The following is a 24,585-nucleotide window of genomic DNA, read 5'->3' as shown; positions in this document are numbered from 1 at the left end:
TGGCGCCATATTACCGAACCTGTTACACCAGGAGTAATTATAGTAACATTTATGATAAATGATGAATCCATGCAACGTAAAAAAAAGTACAAAACGATATGTTTTCCCTTGAGGAAAATTAGATGCAATATGAAGACAAGTCGGTCTTCCGGCAATGGACACTAGATGTCGCTGTTCTGGTCATTCTAGGAGGAAGAAGCTGCGGCATTGTGTCTGGGAGGAGGCGTGGCTTGTGTGCAGATCTGGTCATGTGACGCGTCACGCTCCTCCTCTCCCGGAGCCGGCTCCGACACTTGGGTAGGGTTCTGTGTGTGTTCTCATTGCTGTTTATGGATCTAGAGTCCGTGTCACTGAGCAGCGGCTGCCGGGATCGTCCGCAGGATATGCGGAGGGCCCCGGGGTCACTTCTCTATAGGGAGACCAGGAAGATCCTCCCATACTGTGCTGAAGGGGATCACTAAGCTCACTACTGCCCCCTGCTGAAACTACCACTCCCAGCAAGCCCTGATAGCCACAGGATGGCAGGTCATGCTGGGAGTTGTAGTTTCACAACTGGGTGAGATCACTCATGGTTGCGTCATTGCATTAACGGTACTTTCACACTTGCGGCAGAGGATTCCGGCAGGCAGTTCCGTCGCTGGAACCAACCGGTAATCCAGACGAAAACGGATGGCATTTGTCAGACAGATCTGGATGCGGATCCGTCTGACAAATGCATTGAAATACCGGATCCGTCTCTCCAGTGTCATCTGGAAAAACGGATCCATATAATTTTTTTTTTGCATCTTTAAAGGTCTGCTGATGCGCAGACCAGAGAGCCGGTTCCTTTTTGCCGGAACACAATGCTGGATCCGGCACTAATACACTTCAATGTAAATTTATGCCTGATCCGACATTCCGGCAAGTGTTCAGGATTTTTGGCTGGAGAGAAAACTGTAGCATGCTGCGGTATTTTCTCCGGCTAAAAAACGTAAGAGGGACTGAACTGATGCATCCTGAACGGATTGCTCTCTATTCCGAATGCATTAGGATAAAACTGTTTTTTTCCGTTATTGAGCTCCTGTGAATCGTGACGGAACTCAACACCGGAAAACAAAAACGCTAGTGTGAAAGTACCCTTAGGGCTCATTCATACAAGCGACGTAAAACTCATCCGTGTTCTGTCTGACCATTTTCCTTCCATGTGGCTCCACGATTATCTCTGACTTTGTTCCAATTGTCCCTTTTTTTCAGCTGTGTTGCGTCAGCATGTCGTCCATTTTTCCTAACCCTAAAAAAATAAAAAATAAAATCAGAATAATGCCGCCCTCGGTGAAGAACGGACCCAAGCGGGGGTCATTGACCAGCATTACACACCGGTTTGAGTAAAATCTCCACTGGTGGAAGATCCGACCAGTTAAGAGGCGCATTCCTTGATACATTTGTCACGTCTGCTGTCCGTGCGCCAGATCCCTAGATGTAGATTTCTGGTGTAATGTGTGGAAGTGTCGCCCCACGGAGATCCCGCCTTCCCCTGCTCACTTTTTTGAAAAGTAGGGTGCCAGAAATGGCTAAAAAGTAGCAAAACTGCACTTGTGAGAAAATTGGTGATGATTTTTTTATGCTAAAAAGCTGGTGTAGATCATTCGCACATGACCCCCGCCCACCCATCCTCCTTTCACTGATGAGTTGGTGTGGTGTCCATTCTACACTCGAGCCCCGTCACCAGCTACTTATAGCTCCGCAGCCGCCAATATCGGCCCTGTATATGCCCTTATATCAGCAGATTATGTTACCACCCGGGAGTCCGGACAACTCTCCAGTGTATCATCTTGTGGTTTGGGGTGCGGGTAATGGCCTCCAGTCATGTCCGGGACCGCCATCAGGACTTTCAGGGCCCCATGCAGGCAAACCGTGTGGGCCCCTAACCCCTAGGCCCTTCCTGCATTCATAGCCATAACTTTCTATTTTGCGTCAGGCCATTTTGCCATACACATTAGTAAGGGTGAGTTCAAATCACGTTTTTTCCTGTCCGCTTAACGTATATAAAAAAAGTATACGTTAAACGGATGCCTCAGACTGATACCATACAGTGGCATCCGTTCCCCATAGAGTTCCATTGAAAAAAACGGACTGTGCAGGATACAAGAACGTGGTGTGCTGCGTTTTTGTATCCCTTTTTTTTTCTAACGTGTATGTCAAAAAGAGGCATAAAACGTGATGTGAACCCACCCTAAGATTTTAAATTTCTATCAACTTAAGGGCTCATGCCCACAATCGTGTGCCGGCCGGGGCCATGCTGCGGTCCGCAATGCACAGGCACCGACCTCGGGGCCGCCACGTGTGGATTGCGGACCCATTCACTTGAATGGGGTCCACGGTCCACACCGCAAAAAAGTAGTGCATGCACTACTTTTTTGTGGTACGGAGGCATGGACAGAAACCCCACGGAAGCACTCCGTAGTGCTTCCGTGGGGTTCTGCGCCTTCGTTCCAGAACGGCCAGGGCCCGTATTTTGCGGGCCGCAATACAGGCCCGGCCGGCACATGTTCATGGGCATGAGCCCTTAGGGTAAGGCTACTTTCACATATGCGATTTTCTTTCCGGTTTTGAGATCCGGCACAGGGTCTCAAAACCGGAGGAAAACGCTTCAGTTTTGGACCCATTCATTGTCAATGGGGACAAAACTGAACAACCCGGAACTGAGTGCTCAGAATGCATTCTGTTCTGGTTTGTTGCGTTCTGTAACCGGACACAAAACCGCTGCAGACTGTGGTTTTGTGTCCGGTTTGCAAAACTGAACAAGCCGGATCTGGCGCTAAAAAACAATGTAAGTACCAGATTCATTTTTTTCGGTTTTGGCACCATTGACTTACAATAGTGTTAGTGCCGGATTTGCTTTGTTCATTTTTTATTTAATGCAGACGCATCCAAGTGGAACGGAAGCAGCCGGTTGTATTAAATCAAACTGAAGCGTTTTTAGATCCTCTGCTGCATCTCAAAACTGGAAAGAAAATTGCATATGTGAAAGTAGCCTTAAATGAACAATAATAAAAAATGTTTTGCGCCATTTTTATTTTTGCTGTTCACCGATCACCATAAGTGACGTGTTCCCTATATTGTGCGGGTTATTATGATTACAGGGATACCAAATACTGTTTTGTGATATTTAATAGTAGGTATGTGACAAAAAACGCATTTATTGTATTGTTTTGTATTTATTGCAGAAAATTTAAAATTTTATTATAAAACCTGAAAAGTAAAAGTTATATTTTTATAACAGGGCAGGTCTATAGTGTAGTGGTAAACCTGCTGCCTGCCATAGAGAAGGCCGGGGGTTAAATTCCTATAAAATAACTTTAGAATAAAAAGTAACGTTTACTTTGTAGCTGTTATAAAAAATAAAAATAAAATAACAGAGGAAAAACCATTACAATAACAGTATTTGGTAGCCCTGTCATCCAAAAAAATAAAATAAAAAATTTGGTGAACACATTATGTATGGTGATTGGTACAGAGCGGAAATAAAAATAGTGCAATTTTTTTCTTAATTTCAGTAATATTATTTATTACATGAAGAAAACAGTAATATATTTAAGTATCTGTTTAAGCCCAGAAAATCCTCTTCTTACACCAGGGCAGTTCTATAGTATAGTGGTAAATTTCCATACAGAAGGTCTGGGGTTCAATCCCTCCCTGTAAAATAATATTTTTAGTCAATGTCTCTGTGTGGGGAGAGGGCTCCTTCCCCAACCCATGTGAACTGGAGGGCCACACAGCTTCATTAGTATGCACTACACTGGGCCCCAGCCCCCCAGCTGCTCCGTCCTTTGAATACTTAAAGGAAACCTGTCACCGGGGTTTTGTGTATAGAGCTGAGGACATGGGTTGCTAGATGGCCGCTAGCACATCCACAATACCCAGTCCCCATAGCTCTGTGTGCTTTTATCGTGGGGAAAAACACGATTTGATACATATGCAAATTAACCTGAGATGAGTCCTGTCCCTGACTCATCTCACATACAGGACTCATCTCAGGTTAATCTGCATATGTTTAAAATCGTGTTTTTTTTTACACAATAAAAGCACACAGAGCTATGGGGACTGGGTATTGGGGATGTGCTAGCGGCCATCTAGCAACCCATGTCCTCAGCTCTATACACAAAATCCCGGTGACAGGTTCCCTTTAACTATACAGCACACCAGATTTGACACTCAGTGAAATGCCAGTCCCCGTTTTACTCTTTATTGCCCAATATGACGGTTCTATAATTCACAATTAGAATTAGTTTTTAGTCCTCACATAGGAGAACTAATATCTTGGGGCTCGGCTGCCGCGGTACTTCACATAGGAATACGAGATACACAGTCCTAAAACTGCGGCTGCTGCGCTGTCATTAATCCCCATCTTCTGTGTCTTGTAGATTTCCACAGTGAATCTCAAGATGATTTCTTATCCCCGTGTCCTCCTCTTTGGAGATTCGATTACTGAGGTAAGGAGAGTCCGCTCGCTTGCATCCGCAGTCTTCACTCTGAAGGTGATTTGGAGGCAAAGCGCTGAGACGTCGCTTCAGTGTATAAATGGCGTTCTGTCCAGAGAGGGTCATTTATAATCCTTACCGCCCTGCCATGCCTCTATGGAGACATCACCGCGGATTCTGAGCTCTGGCATCCCACAATGGCAGGACCACCGCAGAAAGCTGACGTGATTGTTACTGAAATCTTTGCTCACATCTGAATTAGATTTCAGTTTTCTCGCTCATGTCATTGGGGACATAAAAGACCGTGCGTATAGCTACCAAAAGAAGGAGACACTAAATGAAAAAAAGGAGTTAGCTCCTCCTGTCCGCTCTACCCCTCTTGAGCTAATGTCTGGTAGGAGGTAGACACGTCTGCTTGCAGATCTTCTGAAATTTTTTGTTATTTTTTTCTTCATCTTCTAGTAGGAACATGGACGGTTCTAACCTCCTGTTACCCCACAGTCGAGGAGGGAGACCAGCAGCTTTTGCTCGTTCCCTGCCTTTAGAATGTAAATCCACCATAACTCACCAACCATCAAATCACCTTATTCATCAAGTCACTGCATTTTCAGGTGTAGCTTCCCTGCCCAAGAGACAGCATGCCGACGAAGGTGACCCGGCTGGACATGAGGAAGGGGCATAAAATGGTGGAAAGGTATTACTCCCCCCTACACACAACCCAACCAACTCCAAGGGTTAACACGTCCACCTAGCTGACCGGGCTCCAGCCAGAACTGGGGACTTCTTCTCCTGTCCCGACACTCTGGTCACTGAGAGGTTAATCCCTATATCACCACAGCTGGTCTGTGCTCCCTGAATTTCCCTGGATCTAGGACTTCTCCCTTCTAGTTCCAGGGCAGCCCTCCAGGGTATTAGGTAGGGACCCCTCTCCACCTGGCCTCCCTGCCCAGCTGTGGCCCTGCACCCGGTGGACCTACTACATCCTACCCCAGCACCTACTTCCAGGCCCTGGCTTCCCTCTGGATTTGCTGACTGGACTCCCGCAGTGTTCATGTTATTTGGGCCCCTTTGCATCCGCCTGTTGGGAGGACGGCTATTTATCCTCCAATGTCCTTCTTAACATCCAGGCAGCATTCTTCATGAGCACCTGGGAGACCTCATCCATGGCATACCTGGTAAAATCTGCTCTAGTTTGCACCTCCACCCCTTCATCTGGATCAAGGCCTTCTACTTTCACCGGAGCTGCCTCCTTAGCATAGGGGAGATTTTCCCCTCCCCCACGACAGCACCACTGAGAGATGGCTCCGCCTCCATGGACAGGAAACCTGTAGCATAAAAAGGTGGAGCCGCTCTCCCACCTCAGTGAGGTTTCCTGTCCCTGGGCAGGAGACTTGTAGTATTTTCTTGCAGGGACCCATGGCTTGGAAATCCTAGGAAAGCCTAGAGAACCATGGGTCACGCCAGCCCTTACCAGTTCGTTGCTGAGGGACGGGAGTTGGTCCGGGCCAGCTGCTGCTCCTAGGGGCTGAAGACACCGGTCCCTCAAAGGAGAGGCCCGAGTGTGGCCGCGAGGCAGGCGGCGAGGGGGAACATGCCAGAGGGCAGACATCCCTGGCGCGCACCCAGCGGGGACTGCGGGCAGACGCCGGGCAGTGGAGCGTGTCGGAGCGCCAAACCGGAAGTCGCAGGAATGACGTCGATTATGACGTGCGTTCCACTGACGCGACTTCCGGTTCCGGGCCGGATATAGGAAGCGTTTTGCGTTCCAACAGATCGGAACACAGCGGCGATCAGTTGGAGGATAGCTGTGCTCTCGGCTGGACAGAGGAGGACCAGAATTCGGCCAGACTCCCCTTTTTCCTTGCAGTGAGAGGTTGGCAGCATCTTGGAGGCGCTCCCAGGGAACATGCGGAACTCTCAGAAGAGAGGTGCTGTTCCCTGTGCTGTATTGACTCTTCTATTCCCTATACCTCCAGGGTTATCATGGAGGAAGAGAAGAGACCAGAGGAGACGGAACCAGAAAAGCAGCCGGTATAGGACAGGCTTCCTATGGGGTAAGGCACTGAAGTTTTATGAAGTCTCTGATGTGTACCTTGTTCTGTTATTGGTTATAGATGGCAGCTAAGAAAGCCGCATCTAAGAAAAAGAACAAAGAGTGTGCTTTATGTAGATGTCCCCTGGCCTCGTCATATAGTAAAAGGTTATGCCAGGACTGTATTGAAAAGACCCTGGCGGAGGAATCCCCCAACCTTATGCGAGACATTAGGAGTCTCATTAAAACAGAAGTTAAGGAATCCCTTAAGACGTCAAAGAAATCTAAGAAGGTGGTAGATAAAACAGATTCAGAACCGGATTCGGTTAGCGAAGAAGATAGAGATGACCGGTCCGAGGATTCATCATTTGCGGAGGAAGAACAGGAGAAAAGATTCATGTTCCCAGTGTCGGACACAGAGAAATTATTAAAAACGATTAGGGCCACTTTAGAGCTGGAGGATATCAGGGAAGATAGGTCCGTTGCAGATGCAGTCTTTGAGGGATTGCGAGAAAAGAAGAGGAGATGTTTTCCATTGCATAAAAGCATATCGGCTCTAATAGAAAGGGAGTGGAAAAAGCCGGATAAGAAGGCCTTTGTTAGTAAAAATTTTAAAAGGAAATACCCATTCGAGGAAGAGGCTTCCACTTCATGGGATAAAGCGCCAAAGCTGGACGTGGCCATTTCCAAGGTGTCCAGGAAATCTTCATTGCCGTTTGATGACATGGGTTTTTTGAAGGATCCGTTAGACAAAAAAATCGACTCTTGCCTAAGGAATACTTGGGAAGCATCCACTGCCTCCTTTAGGCCCAACATTGCAGCAACAGTTACTGCCAGATCCCTAGCTTTATGGTTAGAGAGGTTAGAAGGTCAGTTGAGGGATAAATGCCCCAGAGACCAGATTTTAAACTCTCTACCGACCCTTCAGAAGGCTGTAGATTTCCTATCAGACGCCTCGGTGGAGGCAGTTCGTTTAGCAGCCAGGTCTGCGTCCACCTCTAATTCCGCCCGTAGGGCCCTTTGGCTAAAAAACTGGAGGGGGGGCGACATGGCCTCAAAGCAGCGCTTATGTGGCATCCCCTGTCAGGGACAGTTTTTATTCGGGCCTGAATTAGATGCCCTTCTGGAGAAGGCGGCTGATAGGAAAAAGAGAATGCCTCAGGAGTCCTCTTTTTCCCAGTTTCGGCCCTATAGACGTCCCTTTCAGTACGGCCCCAGATCTCAGGGGAGAAGACAGCCGGGAGATAGAGATCAGTTTCCCAGGCCCAGGGGTTCAGGGAACAGAGGTTTCATGTTTGGAGGTTCCTCTTCTTCCCAGAAGGATAAACCTTCAAAGAAATGACGCCAGATTGCAGGTAGGGGGAAGACTAAAGTTCTTTCCCTCCGCCTGGAGAGAGGTAGCAGGGGCATGGGTGAGCAACATCATAACAGAGGGCTTAAGGTTGCAGTTTCTAGGTCATCGTCCTCAAAAATTTATAGTGACAAAGGAATCCAGGAGATTATCAGAAGAGGTAGATCTGCTAATAGGGAAAAAGGTGTTAGTCCCAGTGCCAAAAACAGAACAGGGAAAAGGCTTCTATTCCACACTGTTCTTAGTCAAAAAACCGGATGGATCTTACCGTACAATTATAAATTTGAAGCATTTGAACAAACATCTAATAATAAAAAAGTTCAAGATGGAGACCATAAAATCTGCGATTCATTTGGTGTTCCAGGGCTGCTTTATGGCAGTGGTGGATCTAAAGGATGCATACTTACATATCCCGATGCATCCCCTTTTTCAAAAATTCCTAAGGGTAGCAGTGACAGAGGGTACCAATATCAGACACCTTCAGTTCCAGGCTATGCCTTTCGGCCTAGCAACTGCCCCGAGAACCTTTACCAAGGTAATGGCGGAGGTAGCGTCCTTCATTCGGAAAGAAAACATCTTATTCCTTCCTTATTTGGACGATCTCTTGATTATTGCGGGATCACGGGAAATATGTCAGAGATCAGTCCAGACAGTAATTCAGATCCTGGGAAGGCTGGGGTGGATGATCAACTCCAAAAAATCAAGGTTGGAACCCAGCACAAATCAAATATTTCTGGGTCTTCGGTTAGATTCTCTACAACAAAGGACTTTCCTACCAGCAGAGAAGATAGGGAAGATCCAGAACGAAGCCCGCAAGGCTCAGCAGAACCCAGAGATGTCGGTCAGGAAAGCAATGTCTCTATTAGGATTAATGACGGCCTGTATCCCAGCAGTCCGTTGGGCTCAGTTCCATTCAAGGACGTTACAATGGGAGATTTTAAATTGGACAAAACGAAAAGAGATAATGTTAGACTCTCAGATATGTCTCAGCCAGAGGACACTGAGCTCCCTCAATTGGTGGCTAAAGGTGAAAAACTTAGACCAGGGCACTCCATGGAGTTACCCCAATCCAGTAGTAATCACTACGGACGCCAGTCCTTGGGGGTGGGGTGCACATTTTCAGGGTCGGTTGGAGCAGGGAATATGGTCCCCGGTACAGAGACAGTTTTCATCCAACAGGAAGGAATTAAGGGCAGTGTTACTGGCTTTACGAACAGCCCTGCCAGAACTCCAGCACCAACATGTCAGAGTGATGTCGGACAACAGTACAGTGGTTTCGTATCTGAACCGCCAAGGGGGTACCAGATCCCTATCTTTGATGAGGGAGGCAGAGATAATATTCTCAGAGTTCGAGGAAGAGCTAATCCACATATCCGCCCTACATATAAGGGGGAAAGAAAATGTCCAGGCCGACTTCCTGAGCCGTCATCGTCTAAGACAGGGGGAGTGGTCTCTGAATCCAGCCATATTCACAAAGATTGTGGATCGGTGGGAGGTGCCAGAAATAGATCTATTTGCCACCAGGGAGAACAGACAGGTAGAGAGGTTTTGCTCCCTCAATCCCTGCGAATCCCCTTATGGGGTAGACGCCTTCCTCCTGGATTGGACATTCCGCCTAGGTTATGCCTTTCCCCCCCTACAGCTCCTACCCAGAGTTCTCAGGAAGATAAGGGAAGAGAGGTCGGACATGATAGTCATCGCCCCCTTTTGGCCAAAAAGAGCCTGGTTCTCCCTACTCAGATCCATGTCGATAGCGGAACCATGGGTCCTTCCCGACTTTCCGGATCTCCTGAGGCAGGGCCCAGTAATGCATCCAGAGATAGGATCTTTACATCTAACGGCGTGGAGATTGAGAGGGTGTACCTGATTAGGAAAGGCTTCTCAGAAGCCTTGACTTCCACCATGCTTAGTAGTAGGAAGAGGGTATCTAATACCATTTATGCGAGAATATGGAAGAGATTCCTTTCCTTTTCAGGTATAGACACAGAGGTCTGGCCTGAGAAAATCTCCACCAGGCAGGTCCTAGAATTCTTACAGAGGGGTCTGTCGTTAGGTTTGGCCAAGAGCACTTTAAAGGTGCAGGTTTCGGCCCTCTCAGCATTAAGTGGTAGGAGTCTGGCTATGGATCCCTGGGTAGTCAGGTTCTTTAGGGCAGTAGATAGGGTTGCACCTGTCAGGGGCCCCAGGTTCCCCCCCTGGGATTTAAACTTAGTTTTAAAGGCTTTGACCAGCCCCCCCTTTGAGCCTATGGTGGAAAGTTCTATTAGGAATCTTACACTAAAATTAGTCATGCTAATAGCATTAACTTCGGCTCGTAGGGTTAGCGAGCTTCAGGCAGTGTCCATCAACCCCCCGTTTATGTCCATACGGGAAGATAGAGTGATTCTTAGGCCAGATCCAAAGTTTATCCCCAAAGTACCTTCTAGAACTAATAGGGTACAGGAAATTGTCTTGCCAGTCTTTTTTCCAGACCCAAAAACTGAGGAGGAAGATAGATGGCACTTATTGGACGTAAGACGATGCCTGATCCATTATCTGGAAAGATCAAAAGACTGGAGAAAAACCTCTTCCTTGTTTGTATTATTTGCGGGGGCTCGGAAAGGTAATACGGCCTCTAAGAGTACTATTGCTAGATGGATACGAGAACTTATTTCTCTAGCCTATTCGTGTTCTGGTCTTTCTCCTCCACTGTCCCTGAAGGCTCACTCTACCAGGGCAATGTCTACCTCCTGGGCAGAAAGGTCCAATGTTTCTATTGACCAGATCTGCAGGGCGGCCACATGGGCTTCTCCTTCTACCTTTTATAAGCACTATAGGCTTCAACTCGACTCTGTTTCTGACCTCCTTTTTGGTACTAAGGTGTTAGAAGTGGTCACCCTCCCTTGAAGTTCTATGTAATCTCTCTCAGTGGTGCTGTCGTGGGGGAGGGGAAAAATGATGATTACACTTACCGGTAATCGGATTTTCCTGACCCCACGACAGCACCCGTCTAATTCCCTCCCTAAGGTGGTGGTTGGTGAAGAAGTTCACGTGGTGTGATGCAAAAAAATAAAATAAAAAATTAAAATGTGTGTGTATATGTCGAATTAACCAAAAGGGGAGTCCCTCTCATGCTCTGTAAACCCACTGAGGTGGGAGAGCGGCTCCACCTTTTTATGCTACAGGTTTCCTGTCCATGGAGGCGGAGCCATCTCTCAGTGGTGCTGTCGTGGGGTCAGGAAAATCCGATTACCGGTAAGTGTAATCATCATTTTCTCCCCCCCCCCCCCCCCCCCCCCCCCGGCTCTCAATCTCCTACTGTGCCCAAAGCCGCTGTGAGGGACATGGGTCTCATCTGCCCCTTTCAGCCCCTGCCTCTCCGATAATAAAAGCCGCTGCTTTTGTGGTTTAGTAGGTGGCATGTCCAGCAGACTCCTCTACAGCACCCTTAGTGGTGCAGGAGCACTGGACCAACAGCATATCTCCCTTGCCATCCACCAGGTCCCCTTTCCTCTCCTGACCCTATTTTTGGCCTACTCTGCCACTACTTCGCTATCAGAAAGAGGGCTCTATGTTCAGGCAGGCCCCCCTTGTTCTTTGTCCTTTATCTTAGGGGCTCCTGAGGATGCAATTCATATCATTGTGACAGGTTTTTTCTGCACTTACTCCATAGGCACTTTGTAGGAAGCCTGTGTAGTGCCTCTGGCACCCGCATTACCCCTCAAAGTAAATTAAGTATCATTTCATTCAGTTTCGGTAAGCCTATGCAGTTCTGACATGTACCAGACAACCACATTACCAAAAATCCTGCTCTTATGCCAGAGTTTTCTTGCCGTTGCTCGATGCTGTCTCTGACAAACTAACGCAGTTCTAATGTGAAACGTGCAACCTCCTTTAACAGCCGGTGTGATTTCTCTCTTGCCAAATAAGGGTTATGACAATTTCGGGAAACTCACTAGAACCGGGTTTCTGACCTGAATTCGACTCACCTGCCTGCTCTCCGCTGCAGCTGTCAAGTGTTTTCCATATTATTGCTTTCTTATATATAGTAGTCATGTTGTTGACATAGTATATTTCCTTACTAGGCACTATGCTTCATCATTCCTGCCTGGTTCCGAGATGCCGTTTTGTCTCCTCAGCATTGGCCTGAGGACTATCTTTGTATCTAGATGAGCCTACCTCTGTAGGTCTCCCCTGGGTACTCGACTTGACAGGGTGCTCTTTGTCCCAGCGGTAAGGTTTCTTTCTGTTGCCACCAGAATATCTCACAGGTCCAGGTCTGGAAGCACATGGCTAGCTCCCCTCTTACGTGAATACCGATCTATCAGGACTATCCAGACTTCTGGTCACCAGTTGGGTCATTATCTTTCCTCCTCTCTATCTTAGTCTTAGGGCTCATGCTCACGACCGTTGTTGTTTTGCGGTCCATTTTTCACTGATCCGTTGTTCGGTATCTGAGGTTTTATTCTCTCTGATTTAAGTCTTCCGTTACGTTATTGCACAAAACATATCCGTATGGTTTCCGTATTTGATCCGTTTTTTGCGGATCGTATACAGAAACATTAACTTATTAAGCGCCAAACACATGAGCAATATGGGGCCTCGGGCCGTGATTTGCGGACAATAATAGGACATGCACTACTTTTTTGCGGAACGGCCATGTGGACAAACGGAATGCACACGGAGTAACTTCTGTATTTTCTACAGCCCCATTCTATTCTCCAGTTTCCCTGGACCATCTCTATTTCTCTTGATGTTCCTGTTTTCAGTGCTCCCACTGAAGAGTAATTCCGCATCCCACCAGCATAGTCTTCAGTCTGTGTTTCCATAGAGCCACAGAGGAGGGGGTTCTCTGCAGTCCTATATATGTAATTCCTTGGGTCCCTCACAGGATCTGTTCTCTCCAGGATCTCCAGTAGATGCTCTGTGGTTCAGTTCATCTTACTGGTGCACACAAGGTTTATTCCTTTTTCAAGGTTTATTCCTTGAGTTTTTATTCCAAGGTTATAATTTTATCCCCAGCATGGGTTGGTCCTGGCATTTTTTCCAAGACTTTCCCACTGGTGGGTGGACGCCCCCTTGCCGTTTATACTATCTGGGTCCTCTTGTGGTCACTCATCCTCTCTTTGGAATCCCTACTGAAGTATTTTCTCTTTGTTTTACTACATTCGATAAGGCCTGTTTGGGCAGTCCATTCGGCTGTCTCTCATCCTATCATGTGCCCAGCAATCTCTTCGTTCTCCAACCAGACGACTTCTTCTCACTTGTCATGCAGGATCTAGGCCCCCTATTGTTCCCTGTATTAGGATGGCCTTCTGATCAGCATAGCTCAATAAGGCAAGGTTCTTTCTTGTCTTATCCTTGCCCCTTTTGTATATGGATCGATTCCCTTGGCATCTCAAGATACTTCCCGGTTGCTGGGCTCTGTCTTTGGTTTTCCCCCTCTGCAACTTCTTTGGAAAATCCCATCGTCCTCTTAATGCCCCAAAAACAGTAGCGAGAAATTGTAATTTTTGTACTCGCCTGTAAAATCCTTTTCTCACTTAACTACGTTCATTGGGGGACCCAGTTATTTAGCAGTTTTTTTGGGGGGATGGGTTCCACTGTTTGTGGTTCTGAGGAATTTTCTCTAGTTCTGCGATTCTCCTTCGGTTGGGTTCTCCTAGCTGCTCCTACTGCTTGGGTACAAAATGATTAGCTCAGTATCTGCAGAAGGGGTATAGCTGACAGGAGGAGCTAACTCCTTAGTGTCACCTCCTAGTGGCAGCAGCTATACCCACGGTCTTCTGTGTCCCCCACTGAACATAGTGAGAAAACGATTTTACAGGTCAGTGAATGGGACTGAGCTTCAAATAGGCCATGCGACCATTGAACGTAATATCAGGTCAGCGCCTCTGATCAGCGAGCTGATCGGTTGGGGTGCCAGCAGTGTGATTCCCCCACTGATCAGATATTGATGACATATCCTGAGGATGGGTCATCAATATTTAACTCCTGGAAAATTTACTACATCATGCTCCTGTGGACTTTGTACTAAAACTGGTATCTGAAATGCCAGCCTTTAACAAATGACCCCCTTTTTCTTTTTGCAGATGATCTGGAATTTTAATACAATTCTGTTATATTCAATTTTTGTCTTTTAGCTTGCCTTTGAAACAAATGGTTGGGGGGCTACCCTAGCAAATAAGCTTGTACGGTGAGTACAGCCCAGTTTCCACAGGACAGAAAGGGGAAGGTTATTATTACCGATGCACCGTACAACCGGATCACCGGTCTCCCCCAGTGCAGCGTGCACCATATTCATGTACATTACAGTTCCAAAGCCCCATCCACTTTTGATGACAAATGCAGCAGTTGTAGAAAGTGGTGTAGCTTCATAAATAGGGTATAATGTTTGTTTTTTTGCAGAAAATGTGACGTCCTGAACCGTGGCCTGTCAGGTTACAACACCAGATTGGCTAAACCCATTCTACCAAAACTCATCCCTGACAGTGCCCGTGCCGCAGACATTGCTGCCGTTACCATTTTCTTTGGCGCTAATGACAGTTCTATAAGAGGTAAATGTACTTTGTGCTAAATCATATTTATAAGGGCTCTGCTATCACAGCACACTGTGCTCTATTAGGATGTATGGACGTCACAGGGGGGGATTACTCCGCACCGCACCTCTGTTATTGAGTGGAGTGGTGGATGTACTGGAGGATTTGGCACGGGTGTTGCAGGGAAGATGCCTAGTTTGCTTCTGTCTGCCTATAGAGTGCACACGCCCTTGCCTCTTAAAGTGCCATCAAGCGTACACATTAAAGAGGACCTGTCCCCTCTCCTGACATGCCTGTTTTAATAGCTTCATGCATTCCCCGTGTAATCACAATTCTGGAACATCTATTCTTATGTCTCTATGTTGTGCAATTCCTTTATTATTTCTACTAGAAGTTATGAATGAATTGCTAGCAGTCTGCAGTAAGGGTACAGAGGGGAGGTAACCAGTTGGGGGGGGGGGGGGTGTACCTGCACAGTCTGAAAATGGCAGCACTGATTGGATAGAGTCAGACTGTGCAGGTACACCCCCCCCCCCCCCCCCCCCCAATCTGGTTACCACCTCTCTGTACCCTTACTGCAGACTGCTAGCAATTCATTCATAACTTCTAGTAGAAATAATAAAGGAATGGCACAACATAGCGCCATAAGAATAGATGCTCCAGAATTGTTATTACACGGGGAATGCATGAAGCTATTAAAACAGGCACGTCAGGAGAGGGGACAGGTCCTCTTTAATCTTCCCCAGCCAATGGCTGTACACCTCACAGTATTTAAGGCTCTAGATGTCTAGTTTCCTGCAAAGGTGTGCTACTTATCTTGTGTGCTCTCTCCCGTATACCAGCTTCTGCATGTCTCTGAATTTGACCCTTCGCTTCCTTACCTGATCGCTCTGACCTCTGCCTTATCTCCATATTGATGACTGCCCTTACATCTGTTTGATCTTCATACTGACTCTGAGCTGCCTGCCCTGACCTTTGTCTGATCTCCATACTGACTCTGAGCTGCCTGCCCTGACCTCTGCCTGATCTCCATACTGACTCTGAGCTGCCTGCCCTTACCTCTACCTGATCTCCATACTGACTCTGAGCTGCCTGCCCTGACCTCTGCCTGATCATACTGACTCTGAGCTGCCTGCCCTGACCTCTGCCTGATCTCTTTACTGATTCTGAGCTGCCTGCCCTGACCTTTGTCTGATCTCCATACTGACTCTGAGCTGCCTGCCCTTACCTCTTCCTGATCATACTGACTCTGAGCTGCCTGCCCTGACCTCTGCCTGATCTCTTTACTGATTCTGAGCTGCCTGCCCTGACCTTTGTCTGATCTCCATACTGACTCTGAGCTGCCTGCCCTGACCTCTGCCTGATCTCCATACTGACTCTGAGCTGCCTGCCCTGACCTTTGTCTGATCTCCATACTGACTGAGCTGCCTGCCCTGACCTCTTCCTGATCTGCATACTGTCTCTGAGCAGCCTGCCCTTACCTCTGCCTGATCTCCATACTGACTCTGAGCTGCCTGCCCTGACCTCTGCCTGATCATACTGACTCTGAGCTGCCTGCCCTGACCTCTGCCTGATCTCTTTACTGATTCTGAGCTGCCTGCCCTGACCTTTGTCTGATCTCCATACTGACTCTGAGCTGCCTGCCCTGACCTCTGCCTGATCTCCATACTGACTCTGAGCTGCCTGCCCTGACCTCTGTCTGATCTCCATACTGACTGAGCTGCCTGCCCTGACCTCTTCCTGATCTGCATACTGTCTCTGAGCAGCCTGCCCTTACCTCTGCCTGATCTCCATACTGACTCTGAGCTGCCTGCCCTGACCTCTGCCTGATCTCCATACTGACTCTGAGCTGCCTGCCCTTACCTCTGCCTGATCTCCATACTGACTCTGAGCTGCCTGCCCTTACCTCTGCCTGATCTCCATACTGACTCTGAGCTGCCTGCCCTGACCTCTGCCTGATTTCCATACTGACTCTGAGCTGCCTGCCCTTACCTCTGCCTGATCTCCATACTGACTCTGAGCTGCCTGCCCTTACCTCTGCCTGATCTCCATACTGACTCTGACCTGGCTGCCCTGACCTCTGCCTGATCTCCATACTGACTCTGAGCTGCCTGCCCTTACCTCTGCCTGATCTCCATACTGACTCTGACCTGGCTGCCCTGACCTCTGCCTGATCGCTATACTGACTCTGAGCTGCCTGCCCTGACCTCTGCCTGATGTTATATGTCACCGCTTGAGGGTACAGAGGATCAAATAAACTCCAGAAGTGTCTCCCACCAGAAGTTCAAAAGGGTTATTGGGTTACAATGGGTGATCTAGTTGGTTAGCCAGCCATTTGATGCCAGAACCCTTTCCTGCTTTACCTAGAATGGATTGTCCACAATTCCCCTAACCTTTTTGTAGAAGACCTTATTGTACAGCACAATGGGGTTCATTTATGATGCTGAAATACGCCTATATTAGCGTATTTCAGGCGCAGATTGAGGCGCAACTGTTAGTTGCACCTCAATCTGCGACCTCTCCCCGCTTACGCCAGGTCTTCATAACTTCGTCAGAACCACCGCCAGCTTAGGGGTTTATTAAGACTGGTGTCTAAAACGCCGGTCTTAATAAATATGCCCCTTCGTTTTTATGCTGCTGTAGAAAAAGCCCTGCATGAGCGTCCTGTGGTTTCCTGAAGATGGTGCCTGGATGTCTGCTGACAGTCCGACTCCTGCTCTGATGGTCGAGATTGGAGGAACCTCTGATCTCAGCCATTTAACTGTATGATTGTGGAGATCAAGCAGCATAATAAGAGGGGCCTGGGGAACCACAGGGCTGTCTACACACCAAGTTCACTGTGACTTGCGTTGACACACAGAAATCTAGCAGGTTTGGATATGGGATAAAAAAAGTAAAAAATTAAAAATAACTAAATTTCGAATTGGAATTGTATGTTTCAACCAACAGGTGTTGGAATTATCTTTTTTTTTTATACCTGTACTGCATTGTACTATTCTTTTTTTGGACTTCTCAGATTTGTTAGTGTATATGCATTCAATATCCTAGAAGTCTCTTGCACCTGCTCATCACAAGACATTCAAAAGTTAGTAACGCTTTATTGTTTAAAAATGTTTCAATAAAAAAGAGATTGAACCATAAAAAAATAATAATAATTCAAGTCTGCAAAAAAAAGACAATTATTTGGTTTAAAATAAATTTTAAGACATTACTACATAAATGCAAAAACAACCAAAAAAAGTCACTTGTTCGGTGTCCACATGATACACATAATGTCCAGAGAATTGCATTTACTTAGTGACAAACATGAACAGTGGCCGTACGTTTGCCGGGTTCTCTGTGTCTAGGGGAAGTAAGATTTGTGGCGGGGGAGGGGCACTTTACCAGTGTTTTCACGTTATACCACATTTCATCAGCTCCTCCAGACTTTAATGGCCATGCCTCATCTGTTCTGTATCCTTCTGGAACCGCTGTATTATTCACCCCTCCAGACTCTGCCTGCAAAGCATCCTTCATAAGTAATGAGGGCGCCCCCTGCTGGCCACAAAAGCTCTGCTTGGAATTACACACAATTACTTTTCATTTTCTTTTTATTTCGCCTCCGTTCACATAGAGCAAAATCCTCAAAAGCACGTTCCGCTGGAAGAATACACAGAGAATCTGAGAAGCATGGTTCAGTATTTGAAGAGCGTCAATATCAAGGAGGAGAAAATCGTTCTGATCACGCCGCCGCCGATTCACGAACCAACTTTGGAAAAGCATTGCCTCACAAACGGTAATAGCATCGGATCGCGGCGGGGCAGGGCAGAAATCTTCCATCGTGGTATTCTCTTCTCCAGCCTGATATGGGGAAGAACACAAGCTGTAACTGAGCTGAATAGTCATATCTGACTGGGGGAAAAAGTCGCAGACAACCTTACGTGTACCTTACGTGTACCTAAGTTTTGGTATAGTCGCAAGGTTGCCTGCCGCTTCTTTCCCCAAAAGAAAATAATTAACTTTGTATAGCAGTCGTGTATCCCTGACAGCTTCTATATAACCTAATGGATAGGCTAAACGTGTTTCTGCTGGTGGGTTAGATACATGTAGACACGTGCCTTCAAAACTAACCCTATACTGTTTTAATATGAGATAGTGATTGAGGGTGCACTGTGACATAAAGGGGTTCATTGGAGGGTGAAACAGTTAAAGGCAACGTGTCATCAGAAAATGACCTATTGTTTAAGTTACATTTTTATGTTTAACACATTTTTAAAGAATTTTGTTGATATTTTTAATTTTCCTTGTCACTCTCTATATTTAAACAAAAAAACAAAAATCCTTCATATTTCCCACTGGAAACTAAGCCTAATAATAGGTGCCACTTCTTGGCCTGTACAGTTCACTTTGCTGACGTTATCTGCTTGTCTGTCATTCTAATCCTGCCTGTAGTGATATCACCTCTGTGTGTAGATAAGGCAGATCCACTATTCACAGTAGGTGATTATCAAAGCTTTTTTATTCTTTCCTTGTCACAGAGCATGCCTAGAGGACTCTCCTATTGAAGTCAATAAGATCGCCTCCTGAGCATTGTGTCTATGGACCATGGGGCTGCCGTAAAGCAATTTTCTTAATGCTTTCTAAATGCTGTTAAGAACATCTCAGGCAAGATGGCCGCCCCCGTAATCATGTTCAGCAATAGAATAAATATATCTGCAATCAGAAAATAAAAAGAGATTAGAAAAAAAGGATATGTGTTACTGTCTGGTTTTAACTTGGAGATACAATTTTGGTGACACATTTCCTTTAAGTTAAAAGGAGGAAATGCCCTAAAATAATAATAAAAAATAACCCGATACATCCCCTGCTACTCTGGTGGTTCCCACCTGTCTTTCTTTACTTGTGATGACATAACGTACATCTACTTCATCACTGCAGCCAATCACTGGCCTCAGGGGTGGTGTTAGCATGTGTGACGTAAGAACACTGAGGCCAGTGATTGGTTGCAGCGGTGATGTGGATGTATGTGACATCATCGCCACAGGACATGCAAACAGAGAGTGTCTGGGACCTGCCAGGGATTTGTCATTTCACTTTTTTTTTTTTTTTTTTTTTTTTTTTTTTTTTTAAGCACACTTCCTCCCGTTAACCTGGTTTTTTCCAAACCCCTCAGGGTACCTGCACACATGATTAAGGGCTCATGCACATGACCTTATGTATTTTGCAGTCTGCAAAAAACGGATCCACAAAAAATACAGATGACGTCCGTGTGCATTCCTTATTTTGCGGAACGGAACAGCTGGCCCCTAATAGAACAGTACTATCCTTATCCGTAATGCGGACAATAATAGGACATGTTCTATTTTTTGTGGAACAGAAATATGGACATATGGAAATGGAATGCACACGGAGCACCTTCCATTTTTTTTGCAGATCCATTGAAATGAATGGTTTTGCATATGTTCCCCACAAAAAAAAAAACGGAACGAACACGGAAAGAAAATACGTTCGTGTGCATGAGCCCTAAGGCATAAATAGGTAAGACAGCACTACTCACTGAGACTTCTCTGTAGGTCCATGAAGTGGCGGTGCCAGTAGTGTTGAGCCCTAGCCTGCTGGGCTCCCAATAGCCAAGAGGAGAAGAAGATAGCCGCGGCACTCAATGTCTTCAGAAATATTCCAGTGTTAATTCACCAAACGAGTAACGTTTCGACTCGTGTGAGTCTTTTTCAAGATGGAGCTTGAAAAAGACTCACACAAGTCGAAACATTGCATTTTTGGTGAATAAACACTGGAATATTTCTGAAGACATTAAGTGCCGCGGCTATCTTCTTCTCCTCTTGCCCACATGATTGTTTTTTACCCAGATTTTCTGTGCAATTTGGTGTGTTCCCCTGCCAAATCCATGTGTGATTTTTTGGGCAGATTTGCAAAGAATGAAATCTGCAGAAAGAATTGCCATGCCGCAGGTTTCAAACATCCACACTGCAGGAAAACTTTTATACTTTTATTGAAGTTTACTACTGCCCCTACAGCAGCGATGTGGCGTCCTGCTGCTCTTAGAAAGTGATTACAAGTGACGAGAATTGCAGGTCCTTCATATATTGTTCACACTAATATCTCTGTCAGTACAGGATTCAAGCTAAACCGTCTGAACGCCGTGACCGGGGCGTATGCCAGGGCCTGTGCCAAGGTTGGCGTTGAGTATGGAGCAGATGTTGTGGATTTGTGGACGCTGATGCAGGAAGGTGGCTCGGTAAGAGGAATCGTGGCCTCATTAATGACAGTTTATATATCACCCGGGGGGCTTTCAATCACTGACAGTAGTGTACATATAGCAGTCACTCCCCCTGCTGGCTACAGCTTATACTTCACCTTCAACATTTGGAGTTCTATTAGATGGGCAAACATTCTAGACGAGTAGCAAGTGACGGTTTAGCGAGTTGTTTGCGACATTCAGTTACATGATACAATAATTGCTGCTTGCTCGTTATTGTGATCATTGCTCATTCGACCCTAGAGCATTTACACTGCCAACTACTGGCAGATTTCTGATTAGATGAGGGGATACGGTGACTAACGAAATACGTCCAATCCACGGAAAAGGAACGGTTTATCACTCATTATTTGACCTCTGCACAATATTACATGCAGCAATAATTTCTCAAATTTTTGCCATTATCTTTCTGTATAATGGGCGCTTAAAGGGGTTTTCCAGGCTCCTAATATTGATGGCTTATTTTCAGCATAGATCATCAATATCTGATCGGTGAGGGTCCGACGCCGAGCACCCCCACCAATCAGCTGTTCCTTGCAGCCTCCGGTGCTGGAACTTGCACTGTAAATGGAATAAGAAGCGCAGCGCCATTTAAAGTGCAGTGGCCTTGCTGGGTTACTGCAGCTCAGCTCCCACTGAAGTGAATGAAAAGCTGCCAGAGAACAACTTAAAGAGGTATTCCGGTTTTAAAGCTTACATTTATTTGTTTAGTGAATAGTCAGTTACAATTCTCTAATATACATTTATTTAAAATTTTGCTCACAGACCTTTATTATATTCACACAATAGTCAGTCTCTAAAGAAAAAAAATGGTATGGCCCATTTTTGTCCTGTAAAATGCATCCGTAGGACTAAAGATGGGGTCAGTCATGTGACCCTCAATCCTGTCATGTGATCTCTGGCATTTAGTTAACTGCCCAGATATCTTACTGGTGAATGGCAGTTTACTGAGGTGCAGCACACGTATGCAGTATTAATGGCTGCAGCAGCACTTCAGCATTTCATGTCTGTCAGTGCCTGTGTAGAAGCACATTTGACTTTGTTCACCCTGTTTTCCCTGTATGTGTTGTGTTTCTAATTTACAGTTAACTTTATTAACAACATGACAACATCACCTAGAGACAGGCAGCCATTTTACAAATCACCTGGAAACAGATAGCCATGTAAACCCAAATACAGTCAAGTAGTTGTTATAATAGCCACAATGGTTTCCACCATTACTCCTATGTAGCTATCCCATGTCCTGTGTGCTGACCCAGCACATATGTCATGTAACACTGTTGCTTACTGAATGTCAGTGGAGTGTCAAATGACTGTTGCCATGTTTCAGTTAGGCCATGGATGCATTACATGGGACTGACTGATTCATGGGCTAAACTAAACCATTCTGCTGTGCAGATAGGGGTAAACCACCCTATAGAAGAAAGATATTTAAGCAAAATTTTAAATACATGTGTATTTGAATACTATATTATTTCCTATTATACAAAGAAATAAAATAAAAAACGGAATACCACTTTAACGGATAGAGCATCCCTGAGGGAAAGAGAACAGACGTCCACGGAAGGCCTCAGACCACATTACAAGGCCGTGCACTGGATTCAGACAGTAAGATACTGCTCATTGATGGCATTCAGACTTTACTGCATGCTGACAAGGTTATATGCCTCTGGCACCCACCACACTTTGAGACGAACTGACCATACATATCAGAGATCTGCCCCCTCAGCCTGAGAATTGCAGAAATAGTTAATGAGAACGGAATTGCACGCTTGTGGTTATTTAGGAGGATTGCAAAGTGAACTTAGAGTGGGACTCGGGGAGGACTACTACTACCATCATTGATGCTGCCAACTATTGGGAAAATTTTACTCTGTAACATTCAAATGACTATACAAAAATTCAAGTGATTGTCTTTCTGTAAAATGGGCGCTTAAAGGGGTTTTCCAGGCTCCTCAGGATAGATCATCAATATCTGATCAGTGAGGGTCCGACACTGAGCACCCTCACCAAGCAGCTGTTCCTTACAGCCTCTGGCGCAGGAACTAGCTGGAAGTAGACTTTTTACTCCTGTATGAAATACTACTCCCATTATCTATTCAATAAAATGTAATTTATTGCAACCAAATGGCCTGGTCATTGTCGCCACCATTCGCCGGCCCTCACTCTACCTGATCTCCTGCATTGCTAAACATCCTCCATCAAGGGCACCCCAACTACCACCAGGCCGGAGCCTCAGTCAGGGTGTGCTCTGAGGGGAGAAAGCCTCCATTCACTGTGCATGACCCTGGGAGAGGCAGAGGGAAGATTGCCACCGTTACCTGTGAGAACTACTACCACCATCATAGCCCCTACCACTTCTCCCATCCTCGCCTCCCCTCTAAATCACTGCAGCAGTATATATATGTGGTTTATAGTCATGAGGAGGTTTATATGGTGGCTTTTATTTCAGGAATAATCCACAGTGTGATCCTCGTATGATCTGATATAGAACCCATCACGACTTGTAACCGGTTCTTGTGTTCATTGCAGGACTACGCAGTGTATTTGTCAGATGGGCTCCATTTATCAGAGGAAGGCAACCAATTCCTGGAGTCCAAGCTGTGGCCTCTCTTGGAGAAGAAGTTGGGGACCCTGCCTTTTATCTTACCTTATTGGAATGATGTGGACAATAATAACCCAGAATCCTCTCTTTTCCAAAACATCACTGAAAAGAAAGACTAGTGATCCACTTCACCAAACCAGGTTCTACCTTAGAACTAGGGATATAGGGGTGTCCAATGCTGCATTTGTGGACAGGATCACTCTCCGTGGTTACAGAACATACAGTCTATATGGACGACGTTATAGCATCAGAATTATCCATGTAGCCTGTTACATACACTAGACTTCTATGCACAATGCATTCAGAAAGTCTTCAGACACTTTCATTTTTTTCACATGATGTTATGTTTTGGCCTTGTGCTAAAATAAAAAAAATAAAAAAGGGTTCTCCATCATTCTGCACTCAATACCCCATAATGAGAAAGTGCAAACAGAATTGTAAAATGTTTTGCAAATTGATTTAAAAGGAATAGCTTAAATTTCACCAGGACATCTGTTGAGACCCTTTGCTATGATACTTGAAATTTAGCTCTGGGGACCTTCCATTTCTCTTGATCATGTTTGAGATGTTTCTACACCTTGATTGGAGTCAACCTATGGTAAATTCAGTGCATTGGATATGATTAGGAAAGTCACAACCCTGGCAATAGAAGGTCTCACAGCTGACAATTCATATCAGAGCAAAAAACAAGCCATGAGGGGAAAAAGAACTGCATGTAGAGCTCAGAGACAGGATTGTGTGGAGGTACAGATCTGGAGAAGGTTACCAAAATTTCTGCTGCACTGAAAGTTCCTAAGATCACAGTGGGATCAATAATTCTTAAATGGAAGAAGCTTGAGACAACCATGACTCTTCCTAGAGCTGGCTGCCAAACCAAACTAAGTAATAGGGAGGGAAGGGCCTAGGTGAGAGAGGTGACCCAATGGTCACTCTGGCTGAGCTCCAAAGATCCTGTGTGCAGATGGGAGAAACTTCCAGAAGGTCAAGCAAAGTACAGAGATATTTTTAATGAAAACCTTATCCAGGATGCTGTGGACCTCAGACTGGGCCGAAGGTTTACCTTCCAACAAGACAATGACCCTAAGCACACAGCCAAGACAACACAAGAGTGGCATAGGGAAAACTGTGGGAATATTCTTGAGTGGCCCAGCCAGAGCCCTGACTTGAGCCCAATTGAACATCTCTGGAGAGACCTGAAAATGGCTGTCCACCTAATGTCCTCATTCAACCTGACATATCCTGAGAGGATCTGCAGAGAAGAATGGCAGAAAATTCCCCAATTCAAGTGTGCAAACCTTGTGGCATCATACCCAAGAAGACTGGAGGCTGTAATCACTGCCAAAGTGGCTTCAACTACCGTATT

General features: G+C 46.0%; 1 protein-coding gene across 1 annotated transcript; it reads left to right on the top strand.

The window, feature by feature from the left end:
- Positions 1-245: 245 nt before the first annotated feature.
- Positions 246-24,585, top strand: LOC122936083 (isoamyl acetate-hydrolyzing esterase 1 homolog). Its single transcript, XM_044292091.1, has 7 exons — positions 246-297; positions 4,404-4,472; positions 13,966-14,018; positions 14,231-14,379; positions 17,975-18,136; positions 20,475-20,596; positions 23,150-24,585. The coding sequence occupies exons 2-7, from the start codon at positions 4,425-4,427 to the stop codon at positions 23,339-23,341; spliced, it is 726 nt and encodes a 241-aa protein (XP_044148026.1). The 5' UTR covers positions 246-297; positions 4,404-4,424; the 3' UTR covers positions 23,342-24,585.

This window comes from Bufo gargarizans, chromosome 4 (genome assembly GCF_014858855.1).
Source record: "Bufo gargarizans isolate SCDJY-AF-19 chromosome 4, ASM1485885v1, whole genome shotgun sequence".
Classification (NCBI taxonomy): Eukaryota; Metazoa; Chordata; class Amphibia; order Anura; family Bufonidae; genus Bufo; species Bufo gargarizans.
The sequence above is the reverse complement of the archived record's forward strand: the minus strand, read 5'-3'. Positions and strand labels throughout refer to the sequence as shown.